The sequence below is a fragment of the Carettochelys insculpta genome, chromosome 17, assembly GCF_033958435.1.
Source record: "Carettochelys insculpta isolate YL-2023 chromosome 17, ASM3395843v1, whole genome shotgun sequence".
Taxonomy (NCBI): domain Eukaryota; kingdom Metazoa; phylum Chordata; order Testudines; family Carettochelyidae; genus Carettochelys; species Carettochelys insculpta.
In genome coordinates this window covers 13,307,682-13,325,533 of record NC_134153.1, presented here as the reverse complement: position 1 = coordinate 13,325,533, position 17,852 = coordinate 13,307,682, and the positions used below count along the sequence as shown (strand labels likewise).

General features: G+C 41.0%; 1 protein-coding gene across 1 annotated transcript in view; it reads left to right on the top strand.

Annotated features, from left to right (window-relative positions):
- VAPB (VAMP associated protein B and C) overlaps positions 1-12,676 on the top strand; it is a 59,272-nt gene extending 46,596 nt beyond the window's left edge. The window contains exons 4-6 of the mRNA XM_075011586.1: positions 1,843-1,923; positions 4,031-4,204; positions 11,471-12,676. Of these exons, the coding sequence (XP_074867687.1) occupies positions 1,843-1,923; positions 4,031-4,204; positions 11,471-11,629 (414 nt within the window). The 3' untranslated portion in view covers positions 11,630-12,676. The remainder of the gene's footprint in view (positions 1-1,842; positions 1,924-4,030; positions 4,205-11,470) is intronic.
- The last annotated feature ends 5,176 nt before the right edge of the window (positions 12,677-17,852 follow it).

The window sequence follows — 17,852 nt, the reverse complement described above, 5'->3', positions numbered from 1 at the left end:
GTCAGCCTCTTTCAGTTATGGGTTATCATTTATATCAGGCAAGAATGTGTGTCTTATCTGTAACCGTGAAAATAAATGCTGGGGAAGCGCATTGTTAGTCTGGTTAGATGACGCAGCTACTCCTGTGGGGATAAGGGCTGTGTCACCTATGCAGCACTTAGTATGCTGGACTTCAGATGGTAACTAACAAATACATATGAATATATGTGATTAAACTCACTCATCAGAGCAGCTGCCCCTCCTGCTGGATGTCTCGAGGATTAGCTTTCTCAAGTGAGTGCCCTCTCCTAGTAGTTCCTTCTATGTATGCAGACCTGTCTCAGTCCAGGAACCACAGCATTTTTTCATGACTTGTCCTTCCAGTCATGTCATCTGTATTTTCTCCCTTGCTGGGGAAGCATCTCCCAGTTTTATACAGTGCAGCCACTTCCTCATGGATGAGTGTGGGGGTAAGGGGACCAGAGCCTATGCGCCACTCCAGGTCTCAGCCCATGAGTTACTAGCCTCCTGCTGCCTCTCCTCTTCCAGAGCTGCTTCAGTTCCCTGGGTCATGTCCCTACAGCCCCTGCACCTTCTACAACAGTGGTAAACAACCGGTGGCCCATAAGGTTCTATGTGTGGTGCACAAGATATTGTCTACTGCTGCCCACGTTCAGAGTTGCCAGATTCTGCTGATTTTCATTTCAAATAGGTTTTTTCCTGCAATTGTTGTTAAAATGACACACAAATAAAGCAAGGACATGTGAAGTGAGATGCATGCTAATTGTGCCAATAAACCCATGTGCTTCATTTGAATCTAGACAAAGCACTGCTACAGTTCATTTGGCACATCCCACAAAATTGATGGATGCAAGTGTGGTTAGAGAAACTACCCTATCCCGGGAGACAGTCTTGGTTATGACGGTCTTATGGCTCACTGAGATGGAGGGTCACTTATGCAACCCACTTGCTAGTCTAGGTTGCCCATTGTTGTTTTACACTCTCATCTCAGGATCTCCAGTCCCTGCCAGCAGCTGCACTGTCTAATGTGCTGCTTTCCTGCACCCAGCAAAAACCACCACACCATCCTCTCTACTTAAGTACCCCACAGCAGCCTGCCTAAAGCTCCTTCTGTATAGGGTTGCTCGACCTTGATTTCCTGTTGCTTGCAGCAAGTTTGCTCCTTTTTGGTGAGCAGCGGACATCCCATCGCAACATGAAATATATTTTACCAGTTTAAAAAAAATAGGAAATTCCCTCTCATTTTTGAGGGAACAGTGTTTAATCCCTAATGGACGCAGTTCTAGAAGGAGATTTGAACACCCTCCATTTGGAATGAACTGAAAACCAAATCGCTGATATTGTTAATCATTCAATCTGTACAGCCTGTGCGTCTGTAAGGAGGATACTGTGTGTGAATTTGATTTATTAGTTTTGGTTTTGGTATCCACTTCTTGCACCTTTTTATTTGGTCTAGACTTTAAATATCAATATGAAATGTTTATGGGTATAACCCCTTAGAGCAAATTACATTGTTATAGCTAGCTTTCTTTTTTTGTACCAGTTTTCATATACATTTCTGAATGCCATGAATTTTTACAGCACATCAAGAGAGACAGATTTGGTATCTCTCTGTTCTTTTCAGGATATTTTTAACAAGTATCACCTTGAGAACTATGTATGTGGCAGGGTAGCGGTAACACATTTATTGTTACTCTTGAAAGCTTTGACCTGACAAACATCCAGTACTTTTCTACAAAGGTTTATTTGTCTTTTTTTCTGAACCAGACAGTACAACAAGGAATCTAATTACATTCTTTTTCATCATCTGTATTCTGACCTGATTTATTTTTAATGTTTTAGTGGAAAGAAGCAAAACCAGAGGAACTCATGGATTCTAAACTTAGATGTGTGTTCGAGCTACCAGCAGAAAATGACAAACCTGTGAGTATTTTCAGCTATGTGTGGTGTGTGTGATTTAACTTAATTCCCCAGCTAGATTGTATAAAAATGCATGTTCATACAGACTTCAAACCCTTTGTTTTGGTCTTTGACATCCCTTTTAGGAAAATAAAAAAAAAATTAAAAAAAACCTCACTATTTAGAATTTTCATACTGTTTCATCCAGCTAGAGGTAAATTTGCACATAAAGGTACAGCAAAACTACTACAGTTGTGTGTCTGTGAATTTGGATTACCCTTTGTTTTTTAATAAAGGGTGGCAAAAAACAATTACGCCTTTTGAAGGGTGTTGATTGCTACCCTACAAGTCCACTGTTTGTCCGCAGAGCAGGTATACCATATGCATCAGCAGTACAAGCTTTTACTTGTTGCCCTGCCAGTTTACCTTCTTTCTTATATGACAGAGTTTTTGAGCGTGTTTTAAATGTAGAAAGCTGGGAAGGGGTCAGGTGCAATGATGGCCGTTGTGGCATGGAATCCCTGCTGTTAAGAGCTGATCTTTGTTTTATCTTGTCGGGGCGGGGAAGATACTGATTAATTCATGATGGAAATAAGTGCCCTCAAATGCAGAATTGATTGATTAATATCCACCTACTTCTGTGTCTGTTGCATTCACCTCACATTCAGGAAGCACAAGAGTTAGGCTGTTCTTACATTCAAGCTAGTGCATTTACAATTATATTTGTAACAAGCCCCACAATTAGCCCTCCTTCTGTGACCTTTTATATCCCTTTCTGTGGATCTCTGGGCCAGACTTGTACATCTTGCATGTGCAAACCCCACATTGTGGACATTCGCTCTGGGATTTATGTGCACATACCAGGCCAATGCACTTTGTGAGGTGGGTTAAATATGGCCATGTATCTGTGTGAAATTTGCAACCTGACATGTCTGAACATCAGTCTTTTAAGTTGTAGTTTTGTTTTTTCTTCAATCCCTAACATTTTTTAGGGCAAAATAGATCATAAGTAGTAATAAGAACCTATTTTTAATATCACGTGTTCCTTGTCAAGAGGCTTTCATGGTACTTGGGTTTTTCACAGGGCTTGGTTCTATGCATGCCAAAGTAGAGAATATTCAGGAAGTTCAAAAGGAAGGCTGGGGGAAGAAATCACTGGGGTCCTTCTGTGTAGTCTCATGTTTGTGATGGCTGATAGGGAATTGTTTCACCAGATACATCCTTGTTGTAAATAAGTGTTTGTTTGTTTTTTTTAAATATCAACTCCTGTTCTCTAAACTTGCTTGAAGGTTGGTTCTCCATTTCACACTGCAGAAGCATAGGAGGGTAGAGAATTGGTGGCCAGCTGAGGGAAGTGACGTGTTCACATGGCTCCTGGCAATGTGTAAGGCGCAGATTAGGCAGAATTGCTGCCTCTGATGATCTGCATGTATGGGAAGCAGCATTTGTCACTCTGTGCTCTGCATGCTTCCCTCCTGAACAGGTTGCTTGTGTCTACACATTGATAATGAGCAGCCCGGAAGATGCTAATGAGGTGCAGATGTAAATTTCCAGGGCCTCATTAGCATATGGCCACATGATTCAGAGTCTGGAAGAAGCTGTTCTGGACTCCAAAATGGCCTTGTAAACACATGGCCCGCAGGGATCTCCTGGAAGGATATCCTCTTTCCAGAAGTCCCCTCTTCTCCTTCCGGGAGATCCCTGCGGGCTGTGTCTCTAACATGGCCATTTTGGAGTCCAGAAGAGCTTCTTCCAGCCTCTGACTCACATGGCCATATGCTAATGAGGCATGGGAAATTTACATTTGCACCTCGTTAACATCTTCTGGGCTGCTCATTACCAATCTGTAGATGCAGTCATTCTGTCAGTGTGTTGGGATTATAGGGAAGGGAGAGCAAACAGGAAATCAAAATTTGAGGGTCTCAACCCCCTGCCTTCATTGCAAGAGGCAAAGTCATTGTCTAGGGATCTGCCTGTCTCGGGTGTTGCTGGTGCTCTGACTTTGGTCGTAAACCAGGTGGTGGAAATAAAGGCTGCAAAAAGAAAATAAAATTAAGATAGGCACAGTTCAGGGTGCAGAGTAGTTATCTAATAGTCTTTCAATATAAGATGTTTTTTTCTTTTTTGACAGCACGATGTAGAAATAAATAAAATTATATCTACAACTGCAAAGACAGAATCTTCTGTAATGTCTAAATCAATAAGTTCTTCCTTGGATGACACTGAAGTTAAGAAAGTAATGGAAGACTATAAGAGGCTTCAAATAGAGGTTCAGAGGTTACGGGAGGAGAATAAACAGTTTAAGGTAAAGATTTTTCTTTTGAGTTCTGCCCATTTGAATTTGAAGCCCTTTTTGGGGTCAGAGTGGTTGGCGTGCTCTAGAATACTTTGATATTAGTTACATGTAAGGAGAACACAAATTCTCATCTTCAAAATGAAATCCATGCACTCTTGGGCTATAGACTGAAGTCTCAAGCATACAACCTGACAATGCAAAATTATAGTGACTCAACATCATTCATCTTTTGTAGAATTTAGGGTACAGTTGGACAAAGTCTGTTCCTATCTATATCAGTTGGGAGTTTTATCACTGAGATCAGCAGGAGCAGAGTCAGGCTAATAGAGAGCACTCTAGAAATCCCTCCCATAATGTCCAAAGCTATTAAAATGCATAACCTGAGAAACTGAGCCAGAGTGCAAGAGAATTACTTTGTCGTGCCTTGATCAGCCCAACAATATGAAACCACAGTATATAAGAGCAAAACAGAGACCAACAGAATTACTCTGTTTTAATTGCTGTCCATATCTACCCCTTGAAGTAGCTATAAAGCTGAAATAGTAATATGGGATATAGCCACATTGAAAGAGATTGTATGTTCATCCTGCTTTAATATTGGTTTAAGTGTAAAGTAAATCTTACCATTTAAAATCTGTATTTCCTCCATTTTTATGTCTTATAAATTGTTAGATGCTAGGTTAGTCTCTCATACAATCATAGAACAATAGAGCTGGAAGAGACCTAAAAAAGGCCATCAAGTCCAGCCCCCTGCTCCTAAGCAGGATCAAACTCATCAGATCAGCCGCACCAGGGCTTTGTCGAGGCGAGACTTAAACACCTCCAGGGATGGAGACTCCACTACTTCCCTTGGTAGACCATTCCAATGCTTCACCACCCTCCTAGTGAAAAAGTTTTTCCTTATGTTCAACCTGGACCTTTCCAACCACAACTTGAGACCATTGTTCTGTGTTATGCCATACGTGACCACTGTGAACAGCCTCTCTCCAGCCCCTTTGCAGCCTCCCTTCAGTAAGTTGAAGGCTGTTATCAAGTTCCCTCCTCAGTCTTCTCTTTTGCAGACTAAACAGTCCCAATTCCCTCAACCTTTCTTCATAAGTTATATGCTCCAGCCCCCTAACTATTTTGGTCGCCCTTTACTGGACCTTCTCCAGTGTATCTACATCCTTCCTATAAATGGGGGCCCAGAACTGGACACAGTACTCCCGGATACCACCTCACCAAAGCCGTATAAAGAGGAATAATCACTTCTCTGGATCTACTGGCAACACTCCTCTTGATGCAACCTAATATGCCATTAGCTTTCTTGGCTACAGCGGCACACTGTTGACTCAAGTCCAGCTTCTCGTCCACTACAACTCCCAGATCCTTTTGTGCAAAACTACTACTGAGCCAGTCGGACCCCAGCCTGTAACAATGCTTGGGATTCTTCTGGCCCGAGTGCAGGACTCTGCACTTGCCCTTATTGAACCCCATCAGATTTCTTGCAGCCCAGTCTTCCAATTTGTCTAAGTCAGTCTGGACCCTGTCGTTACCCTCCAGCATATCTACCTCTCCCCTGAGCTTAGTGTCATCTGCAAACTTGCTGAGGGTGCAATCCAACCCTCATCCAGGTCATTGATAAATATGTTGAACAGAACTGAACCTTGGGGCACTCCATTAGAAACTGATGGCCATCCCAACATCGAGCTATTGATCACTACCCTCTGGGCCCGACCTTCTAGCCAGCTTTCTATCCATCTTACTGACCATTTATCTAATCCACATTCCTTTTACTTGCTGACAAGAATATTGTGGGAGACCGTATCAAAAGCTTTGCTAAAGTCCAATTAAGTCACATCCATTGATTTCCGCCCCCCCATCCACAGAGCCAGTTATCTTATTGTAGAAACTAATCAGATTGGTCAGGCGTGACTTGCCCTTCATGAATCCATGCTGACTATTCCTGATCACTCTCCTCTCCTCCAGGTGCCTCAAAATGACTTCCTTGAGGAGCCCCTCCATGATTTTTCCAGAGACTGATGTAAGACTGACCAGCCTGTAGTTCCCTGGATCATCCTTCTTCCATTTTTTAAATGTGGGCACTACATTTGCCTTTTTCCGATCATCCAGGATCTCTCCCAATCTCCACGACTTTTCAAAGATAATGGCCAAGGGCTCGTCAACAACATACGCCAACTCCCTCAGAACCCTAGGATGAATTAGGTCCGGGCCCATCGATTTATGTACATTTAGCTTTTTTAGATAGCTCCTAACCTGTTCTTTCCCCACCAAAGGCTGTCCACCTTCATCCAACAATGCATCATTTGTCACATTAGTCCGGGAGCTGTCCTTGTCTGTGAAGACAGAGGCAAAGACAGCATTTACTTCAGCTTTCCCTACATCATCTGTTACTGGGTTACCTCCCTCATCCAGTAGGGGCCCCATGCCCTCTCTGATCACCACCTTCTTGCTAACATGCCTGTAGGAACTTTTCTTGTTGTTCTTCACATTCCTCGCGAGTCGCAATTCCAGTTGCGCTTTCGCCTTCCTGATAACTGCCCTACATTCTGGAGCTATATGTTTATATGCCTCTCTAGACATCTGTCCAAGTTTCCACTTTTTGTAAGCTCCTTTTTTGTGCCTAAGTTTTCCAAGGATTTCCCCATTAAGCCAGTCTAGTCTCCTACCGTATTTACTTCTCTTGCTCCTCATCGGGACAGTTTTTCTGCGCCTTCAATAGGGCTTCCTTAAAATACTGCCAGTTTTCGTGGACTCCTTTTCCCTTCATGGTCGCATCCCAGGGGATTCTGCCCATCAGGTTCCTGAAGGAGTCAAAGTTTGCTTCTCTGAAGTCCAGGGTGTGTACTTTGCTGCTCTTTCCTTCGGTCAGGATCCTGAAGTCTACCATCTCATGATCACTGCTTCCCAGGTTGTCCCCCACCTCTACCTTCCCTATTAGTTCCCCCTGTTTGTGCGTGGCTTGACCTGCTGCTTACAACCTCTGGTCGGGTCCTTCGGCACTTGTACCAAGAAGTGATCCCCAACATTCTCCAGAAATTTCCTGGACTGCTTGTGTACCGCCATATTGGTGTCCCAGCAGATGTCAGGGTAATTGAAGTCCCCCACAATAACGAGAGCCCGCGATCCGGAAACTTCTCTCAGTTGTCCAAAATAAGCCTCATCTACCTCATCATCCTGATTTGGCAGCCTGTAGCGGAGACCAACCACCACATCTCCAGTGGTGCCTACACCACTAAGCTTGACCCATAGATTCTCAACAGGCTTTTCTCCCTCTATATACTGGAGTTCCAAGCAGTCATAGTGCTCTCTTACATACCGTGCAATCCCTCCTCCTTTTCTCCCTTGCATGTTCTTCCTGAACACTTTATGCCCTTTCATGGCAGCACTCCAGTGATGAGAGTCAGCCCACCAAGTCTCTGTTATTCCAATCATCTCATAGGTTTTGGACTGAGCCAGGGCTTCTGATTCCTTCTGCTTGTTACCCAGGCTTCTGGCATTGTGTACAAACGCCTTAGATAACCAGTCGATCTCCCCGCCCTCACTACTCGAACCAAGGGTCCACTTTTGTTGTTCATTCCTCTTTGCATTTCTTCCTGGCCTCCAAGTTCCTTTCTACCAACAGGGTTTCGGTCACCGTCCCCCAGCGAACCTAGTTTAAAGCTCTCCTCACTAAGTTTGCAAGCCTACTTGCGAAAATCCTCCTTCCTCTCTTGGTTAGGTGGACCCCATCTCTTCCCAGTAATCCTTGTGGCCGGAACAGCGTCCCATGATCAAAGAATTCAAAGCCCTGTCTCCAACACCACCTGCGTAACCATGCATTTACTTCCTCAATTCGACAGTCCCTACCTAGCCCTTTCCCTTCTACAGGAAGGATGGACAAGAACACCACTTGCACTCCAAATTCTTTGACCCTTCTTCCAGCGCCACATAATCTGCACTAACCCGCTGAAGGTTGTTTTTGGCTGTATCGTTATTTCCCACATGCAGAGGTAGGAAAGGGTAGTATTCCAAAGGCTTGAGCAGCTTTGTAAGGCTCTCAGTCACATCCTGAATTCGAGCTCCTGGTAAACAGCACAGCTCACGAGATTGCAGGTCCAGTCAACAGATGGGTGGTTCAGTCCCTCTCAGGAGGGAGTCCCCTACCACCCCTACCTGTCTTTTTTTCCTTCTGGGGGTGGTGGTCATTGAACCCTGACCCCTAGGACTACACATGCTCTGTCCTGCAGTAGAAGCAGTTCTCTTGCGATTCTCTTCCTGTGAGGCTCCTTCCAAAGCATTCACCACTGCAGAACCAGTGGAGAGTGCCTGAAAGCAATTACTTATCTCTATATCAATGGGGGACTCGTGTACCGGCCTTCTTTTTCTTCTAGAAGTTACATGCTGCCAGTTCTCCGCTCCATCCCTTACCACCCTCCCTGGTTCTTCCGCCTGCTGTGCTTGCAAGATTAAACACTCCCTTCTGTCAAGGAAATCTTCATCCTCCCTGATTGAGCGTAGGGTCAACACTTGAGCCTCCAGTCCTCTAATTTTTTTCTTCTAAAATAGAGACCAGCTTGCACTTAGTGCAGACGAAATCCCTTCTTTCCTTGGGGAGGAAGACAAACATGGCGCATCCCGAGCAGGTAACAGCAGCAGACCTGTCACTATCCATGCCTTCCATCCTAGAACAGTGATTTAAAAGAAAAGCAAGGGTCCCTGGCCTCTTCCAAACTCCCACTCTAAGCTAGGACACTGCTTTATAAAGCCCTGAACTGCCTCAAAGTCCCTCGCCTTACTGAGGCTCAGCCAATCAGCCGAGGCTTCTAGATAACAAGCTTATTTAGAAGCCAACAGATTCCAACTGCCAGTCCCAGTCCACCCTCCGTTGGGGCGGGGGGGCCGGGGGAAAAAAAACCAAAACCCCAACTAACAACCACACACCACAGAGCAGAAAAACGCCACAGCCAGAAGCCCCAAACACAACACTCACCCAGACAGCCTCTTACTTAAGAATCCTGTTTTGCCTTCTCCTTTACCTGCCTAGAGAACTTCCTCTCTAACTCTCTGTTCGTGCCCTCACTTACTAGTCACTTGCTAGTGACTTAGAAGATGACTGAAACGCCATACGCTTTTCCAAACTAAAGCGTTCTTAAATATATTTCTTATGGTGCTGAATGCCATGCCTATACTAGACTAAGAGAGTTGACTGCAGATTTGCAAATCTAGCTATGCCAATTGCATAGGTAAAATCAACGTATCTGTGCTCGGCTAACTTGTCTGCCTCTAAAGGGGAAGCTTCATGGGAGAAACTCTCCTGTCAACCTCCCTTACGCCTCACATCTCGTGAGGAGTACAGGGGTTGACTTCAGCCCCTGAGAGCTCGATTTTGTGCATCCATACTAGACGTATGAAATAAAATCCCAGAAGATTGATCTTGAGCAGGTAGATCTTCCATGGTAGTGTATATGTTGTCTTAGTATGTTTCTTACTTTAGAATTTTCATAGTGCTGTGCTGAATCTTTTAAGTCATTAGTATTATAAGTGGAAAGTTTAATCTAATTTTTGCTTTAATGAAAGACCCATGAAGAGTAGCTGAAAATCTTGAAGCCAGAATTGCAGGGGAGTGTGTAATGAGGCAGGCCAGAATTAAAAAAATCCCTTTGTAAGGCTACATCTACACTAGAGTTGTGTTGACAAAACTCACAGAATTTCCACATTTCAAATGTGTTCTATTGTCCGTAAATCAACAGAATGCACTACTTCTGTCACCAGCATTCTGACCTTCTCCCAGGAGGCAAAACACGTTTCTCAACAGAATCTGATGACAGAAAGTCAGTTTGAATGCTCCAGGGGGCCCTCTGTTGACAGACAGAGCTTCTGGGACACCCTGTCTCCTGTGCTTTCAATTGGCCACTCTTTGAAGAGAACGCCTGGGTAGTCTGGCCACTCTGTCCACAGAGCAGATCAACAGAGCAATCTGCTTTCATGTGTGGCTGCAATCTCTCAACAGAAGTTTTGTTGGAAGATATCGTCTGAGAGTAACTTCTGTCAACACATTGCTGTAGTGTAGCCTAAATGTCTGCTTTTGCAACACTACAAGAAAGTTATTTTACCTCGAATGTTACTGCTCACTGTATCTTCTAATGTAGATGCCCAACAGTGTGCAGAATAGCTGTGACTTGCCCTATTTGCATGCCGTTCTGCTATCTTAGGTGCTGATAGCCAGATTCTCAGAGAAGTAAGACATAACTGTAAAATCCTTAACTATCTGTGATCTGCTTCTTTTGGTAAATATTGCATGATATAAAGATTCTAATTTTAAAAATGAAGACTGCTGAATTGAGCAGTGCTGTAGGCTGAGCTTCCTACTAGAATGAATTAATGCAAAAAAAAAAAAAAAAGTTAAAAATAAGGTAAGGAAGTTTCCAAATTACCTGTGAATTTTTAAAGCTTTACTAATTGTATTGCAATTGTTTTCCCCCTTTTGGAAGAGCAGCTTAATTTCATTTTGTCCAAACTTGAGCTTGTTACTTCGATGTTGCAACTAATATTTGATGCGTCTGCCTTTTTAAATTCCACGGCCAGTGTTAGAGCCATTTAGCTAAAGCCTTCTCATATCTGTTGTGGGCACAAAGGGCTCACTTTATCCACCCCAAATAGTTTTCTGGCTTGGGTAATAGCCTGCAGCACTGTTACACAGTTGTTTGGGTCAGGAGGAAATGAATACAGCATCCAGATAAAATTACAGCTCTTCCATCAGCCCTTCATTGGATCACTGACCTGACTCTTCTTAGATTGAGAGCACTGGTCGGATTATAGTACAACATATGCCAGTAATTCCCAGTTTTATCAGTGAGGTGTCATGTAATGTCAGCTTGCATATGGAAAGTAAAAATGGAATCACTTAGTTCAAGTACCTGAGAGAAATTACTACTTCACAATTCAAAGTTAATCCATTGGCAGTTGGCATCTCCGTAACTGTAGGTTTGTATTCACATTTGTACAACTAATTTGTATGCACACTACTGATCATCAAACTCTTTAAGTTGCTTCCCGCTCCCCCCACACCCCATGTACATTTGTGTGATGATACTTAAATTAATTGATTTTTATCCCCATTCAGATTAGATGGTAGGAATGAAGCAAAACAGTATTGTGCTTCTGTGTCAAAATTGTTTGCCTTTCCAAAGAAATATACCTAAGGCTTAGTTAACACTAAGGTTTTGTTTTGTTTTGTTTTGTTTTCAGTTAAGCTTTTTCCCAAAATTAATACCTTAGGGTTCTGTCCTGTAGGAAGAAGACGGACTGCGGATGAGGAAGGCTCCCCAGATAAACAACCCAATATCTGCATCTGCAACTGCTGTCAAGGAGGAAGGGCTCAGCACTAGACTACTTGCTTTGGTGGTTTTGTTCTTTATTGTTGGCGTAATTATAGGAAAAATAGCCTTGTAGAGGCAGCATGCTGAGGATTGTAAATTGGCTTGATGGTTCTGCCATATCATTGGATTAAATTTATTCATAACAATGTTTTAAAAAAAATTAATGTATGACATCTCACAGGTCTTGCCTTTAAATTACCCCTGCACAAATATAACATAATGTAATCCTCTAGAAAGTTTAAAATGTACAGTAAGTGAATGAATGATAAAGAATATTCTTTATTAAGCAATGGGGAAAAATCATGATTTAACACTACAATGGCATATTGTAAATGTCATTTTAAACATTCTTAAACCTTGGTACATGTTGCTGGATTACCTCTTTTCTTTTTAAAAAGAAAAAGATTTATTCTTCCACTGCTAGAGCTGGCCCTTTTGGATGTTTGGAGCTGGGTTAGGCAGGAGGGGTTGATAACTTCTGTAAAATATGTTGTTCCACCATTCTACTCCTAAATTTAACAGTTTGTCAGTGTCCTCAACTCTGTGCAAATTACCAGTTTATTGGCACTTAAATTATTAGTGAAAAGCTGGAAAGAATTTGTGGCCACGCTAAATGTGCTAGGCATCATTAAGAGGTGTATATTGACTGGTATGAAACTGATTTACAATAAAGGTCAATGCATTGTTCACTTAAAGGGACCAAGCTACATTGCTGTTGGTTCATTTAGTTAAATCGAAATGTTCCTCGGAGATGTTTAATGCATACTTAACTTATTTAATGTATTTCATCTCATGTTTCCTTATTGTCTCAAATTGACTTACTACTATGATATAAAAAGGCACCTGTTCTAAAACCAGTGGATAGAACTAAAAATTTACTGCTGTAGTGACGCAAGATTCTTCTGCCTCCTGATGTTTTGGTCACTATGTAATTGTTAAAGTTTTGATCACTTAAACATTGGGGAAACAGCAGCCAGGAAACTGTTTTTTGTATGTAAATAAATGAGTCTATCTAGCAAAAAAAAATTAGTAGTAAACTAGTTCTATGCCGTAAAAAGACGAATCCTGTTTGACTATGTAGCATCTTAAAAAAAAAAAAAAAAAAAAAAATTAAATAAAGCCCAGAGATTAAAAGTTCCTTTTGTTACTTTTGTTAGTCAGTTTTTTTAAAAGGACCTGCAGTTAGTCTTGACGATCAAATATGGTGTCAGGGAATTGCTAGTCTTATTTCAACACTGTTTTCTCCAGCCCCATTTTAATCTCCAGAAGTAGTCTCCATAAAAGTGCATTTGATGGAATAGTGGTGTATAGAATAACCCCATTGTCAGTCTGTTTTATTTACTAGGTGATCTCTGGTGATTGGAGTCAGTAGTCAGTGAGCCTGAGAATTTATTCAAAGTGAGACCATAAGGCAGTAATAATAATATGATTATATTAATTAGTAACAATAGTGTCACTGTAAGGCTGTAATAATGCTACCTGTAAGGCATGTGTATTCACAATATTGAGGCATGATATATATATATAAGGACCTATTCTCTTCAGTTGACTACTCATATAATCTTAGTTGGATTCCAGTTTCAGAAGCCATCAGATTAAGATGCCCTGTAAGATTGAAGAGGCTAAAATGTGCAATAGATTGAAGCACACCTCTGAATCCTAAACAGCTTTAAAATGGTGTTTATATCTAATCCATTCTTATTCCTTAGTCAATCTGAAGGCATGAGGGAAAGTACTTAGGTTGGTAATTTTCTTCTGCATTCTATTTTTCCATCATTGCCATAATACAAATGCTGATGGATATTTACTTATCTACAAATAGTTCCCTTTGCTCTACATTATGCAGATGTAGCAAAATTTTTGCAGTACTAACCTTGCAGGTAAAGCTAAATCTCATCATATTCTCTGTGTGCGCATTTCTTTGGAGACTTGTAGAGCAGCTGACAAAAAACAGGAAGAGGTGCATTTTCAGAGAGGCTGTGACGATAGACTAGAACCAAGCTGGTTTTGTATGGTATGGGAAAAACAATTAAGGTCTCTACTTTTTTGTGTGAGCGTACAACAGGTTGGAAATGGCACAGAGAAAGAAGATCAGCAGTGAGATCATCATGGCAGAGTTGTAGACAGATGGGCAGACTTGTACACAAATTTAAAAAGCTACAGCTTTGATCTTTAGGAGACCAGTAACTAATAGAAGCCTTGCAAAACTGTTCAGCTTCTGTTAACCGAAATGACTGATTAACACAGGAAGCATTCTGAATTGGTGTTTTTAAAAGACTTGCAATTGATATGATGCCTGAAGAATTTGCTTTCCTGGCTTTGTAGGATGTATCTAAAAGAACCATGACTAAATAGAGACTAGACTGAATGCAAATATTTTGGGTGGCAGTGACCACTGGAGCACTGTGGCTGTCTTTAAAAGCAGGGCAGCCTCACAAGTGCAATTTTAAACCCAAGTCAGTATTACATGTAATGATGATGTATAAGCTTTAGTGTGTTGGTCGTTTGGGGTGGAAGCAGGAAAGGGCTCTTTAATCAAAAATTTCACTTTGTAGAACTTGGGAGTCTTTCCCCTTTAGATACAGGATTTAAATTTACTTGCAAGGGAACAAATGTACCTTTGCATGAAGTGTAAACTGGCAAATAAAAGGAACGTTTTCCTTATTTTCACATAGAAGCCTGTGTTTTGAAATGAGGGGATACCATGCAGAAATGATCAGGATTGTCCCTTTGGATTGGCAGTTCCCTGATTGACATGCACAACTGCAGCAATTGCATGTGCAGGTTAAGCACCAAATTTATGTGTATATTTTCACAGTTGGAATTATTTACAATTAATGGCCTTCGTCATTAGAGAATGAGGTGGTGGTTAGAACATTTCAGTGACCAGAATTGGAATACCATAGTGTAGTTCCCTAATAAGTGAAATTTTAAGTTAGATGCCTGATAGCAGTATTCTATATGAATTCACTTCCTCAGAAGTCCTACAAGCGAAGTACAATGTGAAATCCATTCTGCAAATTTAGTTTCTCTCCTCACCAGGACACTACAAAGGGATTATATCCTCTGTGCGCAAACACCTGAATTAAAAAACCTAGCCTTACCAGCTAACATTTATATATAGTTGTACATGTTCGTGTCTGCAGTTGTTAAGTGGCATTATACAATCTTAAAATATTTAATATTGCAATTCTTGATGCAAGAAAGCCAAAGAAATTGAGAATGGCAGTTTAAACGTTGCCATGATGCTCTTTTTCAGGAAATACATTACTGCTCTTTTGTTCCTCTTATCTGGAAATCATTCTTAGTCACAACAGACAACCTAAAGATTGTTTTCAGCCTTCAAAGCTACTCATTTTGCATTGTGGTGTCATGCAACTTGTCCTGAGGACTGTTGTGTCTATATTAGCATATACATACAGTCCAGTTGGTTAATAACATAGAACATTCTGAACTTCCTATTTCTGGTGGATGTGGTAACAGCAATACCACTTAGCAGCAGCAGAATAGAATCATGGTGTTGGAGAGCTATTTTTCCATTCTAATTCAACATGGATTGCAGCTATTGAAAACCCAGAGTTCCCAGTATTACAGAGAAGTGGTATATTGTGTTTAATTTTTTGGTGAAGCGTTCAAACACTCATAAAATGTAAAGGGGAGACTTAGGCATTCTCAGCTGATACAAGTGCACAATTATGCATTAAAATAGCTGATTAGATGTATTTGTGTGCAATTTTTGAGTTGCGTGCACAATACTTGTACAAATAGGGCCTGAAGCAACTAAGCCTTAAAGTACTGAATGTGTGTCTTTTAGAAATATTATCAGACTTATACATTAATGGGTCTCTTTATCTTTAAACTCTGGCAGCCATAAACACAAAGCACAAATAGCAGTTTAGAGTATAAATTTCACTTTCAGATGCAAGTGCTTGATCATGTACAGTGCGAAATGCATCCCAAGCTATCATCAAGCAGTTCCTTGATTTTTATTTATTTTACATTGGCCATTTTTGAGATGAGGCTTATTTTATTGCAGAAGTACAATTAGAAAGAACCTCTATCGTGTAGGAGTCCAGCTCTCCATTTGGAAGCTATTGTGGCTTATTGTGCAATAACATAATTACATGTGCATCTCTCAAAATGTAATTTACTCAATAGAAAATGTTCATAGAAACCCATCAGTCACTTCACAGAAACAAGTGATTCTTCACAACATGCTGTGATTGTTCATACAGCTTGAAACATAGCTATGCTAAAGATTGACTTCATTAAAAGATGGCAATGGAATACAATGCTAACATAAATAAACTCTTGCTTAATAGCAGGCTTCATTGTTAAAAACTGGAGGCATAAATCCTTTGACTATGTTTAAGATTACTTTGTTTTATAGTCAGAGTAATGTATATTTCATCACTTGTTCTAAGGGATGTTGGCATAGAAGTGACACATTTCACTTGAAAAAGTAAATTTTGATGTAGATCTGTTGTGCCCCCAAACCTAACCAAAACTTACACTGATTCCTCTCTTTTGCCGTGAACATCAAATGTAATCCTAGCACCAGAAATGCAAAACACTGTCCTTTCCTCCTCCTTCATCACCAAGTCATACTTTTTCATCTTGTCATCTATTGTCATAAAACTCCCCCAGCCAACCCCCAAGGAAAAGAAGGAAGTAAAAAAGGAATTAGTTTTTGAACAAATTACAGCTACATACTAGAAGCAGTTGTTATGTATCTGGCATCTCCTTATATTCTAGTCTTTAAGTTTCTTGGCTTCATCCTTGGCTGTGAAATCTCAAGGTGTGATGTACTTATGTAGTCATCTATTTAGAATTTGAAGGCTGTACAAAAAACTACATTAAAAGGACATTAAAGTTGCAATGGCAGGCACTCCAAAGATAGGAGATCCCAGAACTTTGATTCCTGGGCAAAATGAAGACCACACTACATATAGGTTGAACCTCTCAAGTCCAACACCGTTGGGAACTGACCAGTGCTGAATAAGAATTTGCTGAACCCGGGGGGCGGGGTCAGTGTTGTCAAGCAGCATTACTAATACTTTCACTGGTCTCTTAAAAGACAGTTAGGGATCAATTACAGCTAAATAACCACACAGAACACTGAGAGCCAGGACTACTGACTGTCAACAAACTTTATGGGACCATGGGAAACTTGACTACACCTATGATCAGTGGACATCCAGTTAACTAAAATCATGCCACACCACAGAAGTTGGTGGATGAGAGAGTGCTGCACTAGAGAGGTTCAACCTATACAAATATTTTAAATGAGTGTCCCACTCCACACCCCAAAACTTCCAATCTCAGCAGCCAAAAGACTGACAGGGTGAGAAGAGAAACAGATGAAGTGATTAAAACAAAAAGACAGTCATGTAGCATGACTGCCTTTTTGTTTTGATAGAATACAGACTAACACAGCTATTTCTCTGTCACTATTCAAGATGAAGTGATTGCACAACAATACCGTGAGGGAGCCAGGAGTGAGATCTGATGCCAGAGCTGTGGGTAGTATTTTTTCAGTGTTTGGTGTATGCCCCCCCTTTCAAAATGCATTTTTGGGGTCCAGAATTGCTTGCCCACACAGTTCAAATTCAACTAATAGGGTTGGGATTTTTTTTGGGGGGGAGAAGGGGGTGTTTTGACCAATTTGACATTTGATTAAGTTTGTGTTTAATTGCTCAAAGGTGAAAAGTACCCAAAATGGCTAAATCAAGATGAAAAACAATTGTGGGTAACCTGAAATATTTTGGTCATCTAATTTAAAAAAAATTAAATGTGGGTCAGGCTAGTGTATTGCCCAATTTGAAATGAATTTTTTATGTTACATCAGTCTGATGAAAAATTGTTAATTTCAAATTCAGCTGGATTTTTTTTTTCTGATAGGTTCCAGTTCAGGAATTTATTATTTGCTCATCTCCACCAACCAGACCATATGTATTTTCCTTTCTGATAGCATGGCTAGCTTTCAACAGTAAGTTAAGACAGGTGTGCTTTTCATTCTACATTATTATCTAAGGGTATGTCTACACGGCAAAGTTATGTTGAAATAGCAGCCATCTACACAATGCAACCACTATTTCAAAATAATTGAAATAGCGGTTGGCTTATTTCGAAATAGATTAACCTCATTCTGGCTTGGTTTGCACTTGCCCCCTTCTTCAAAAGGGACATTAATCAGGGTGATGTGAGATTACTAATGAAGTGCTGTGGTGAATATGCAGCATTTCATTAGGCTAATTCTCCCCCGCGGCAACTTCAAAGCATCAAATTTCGAAGTG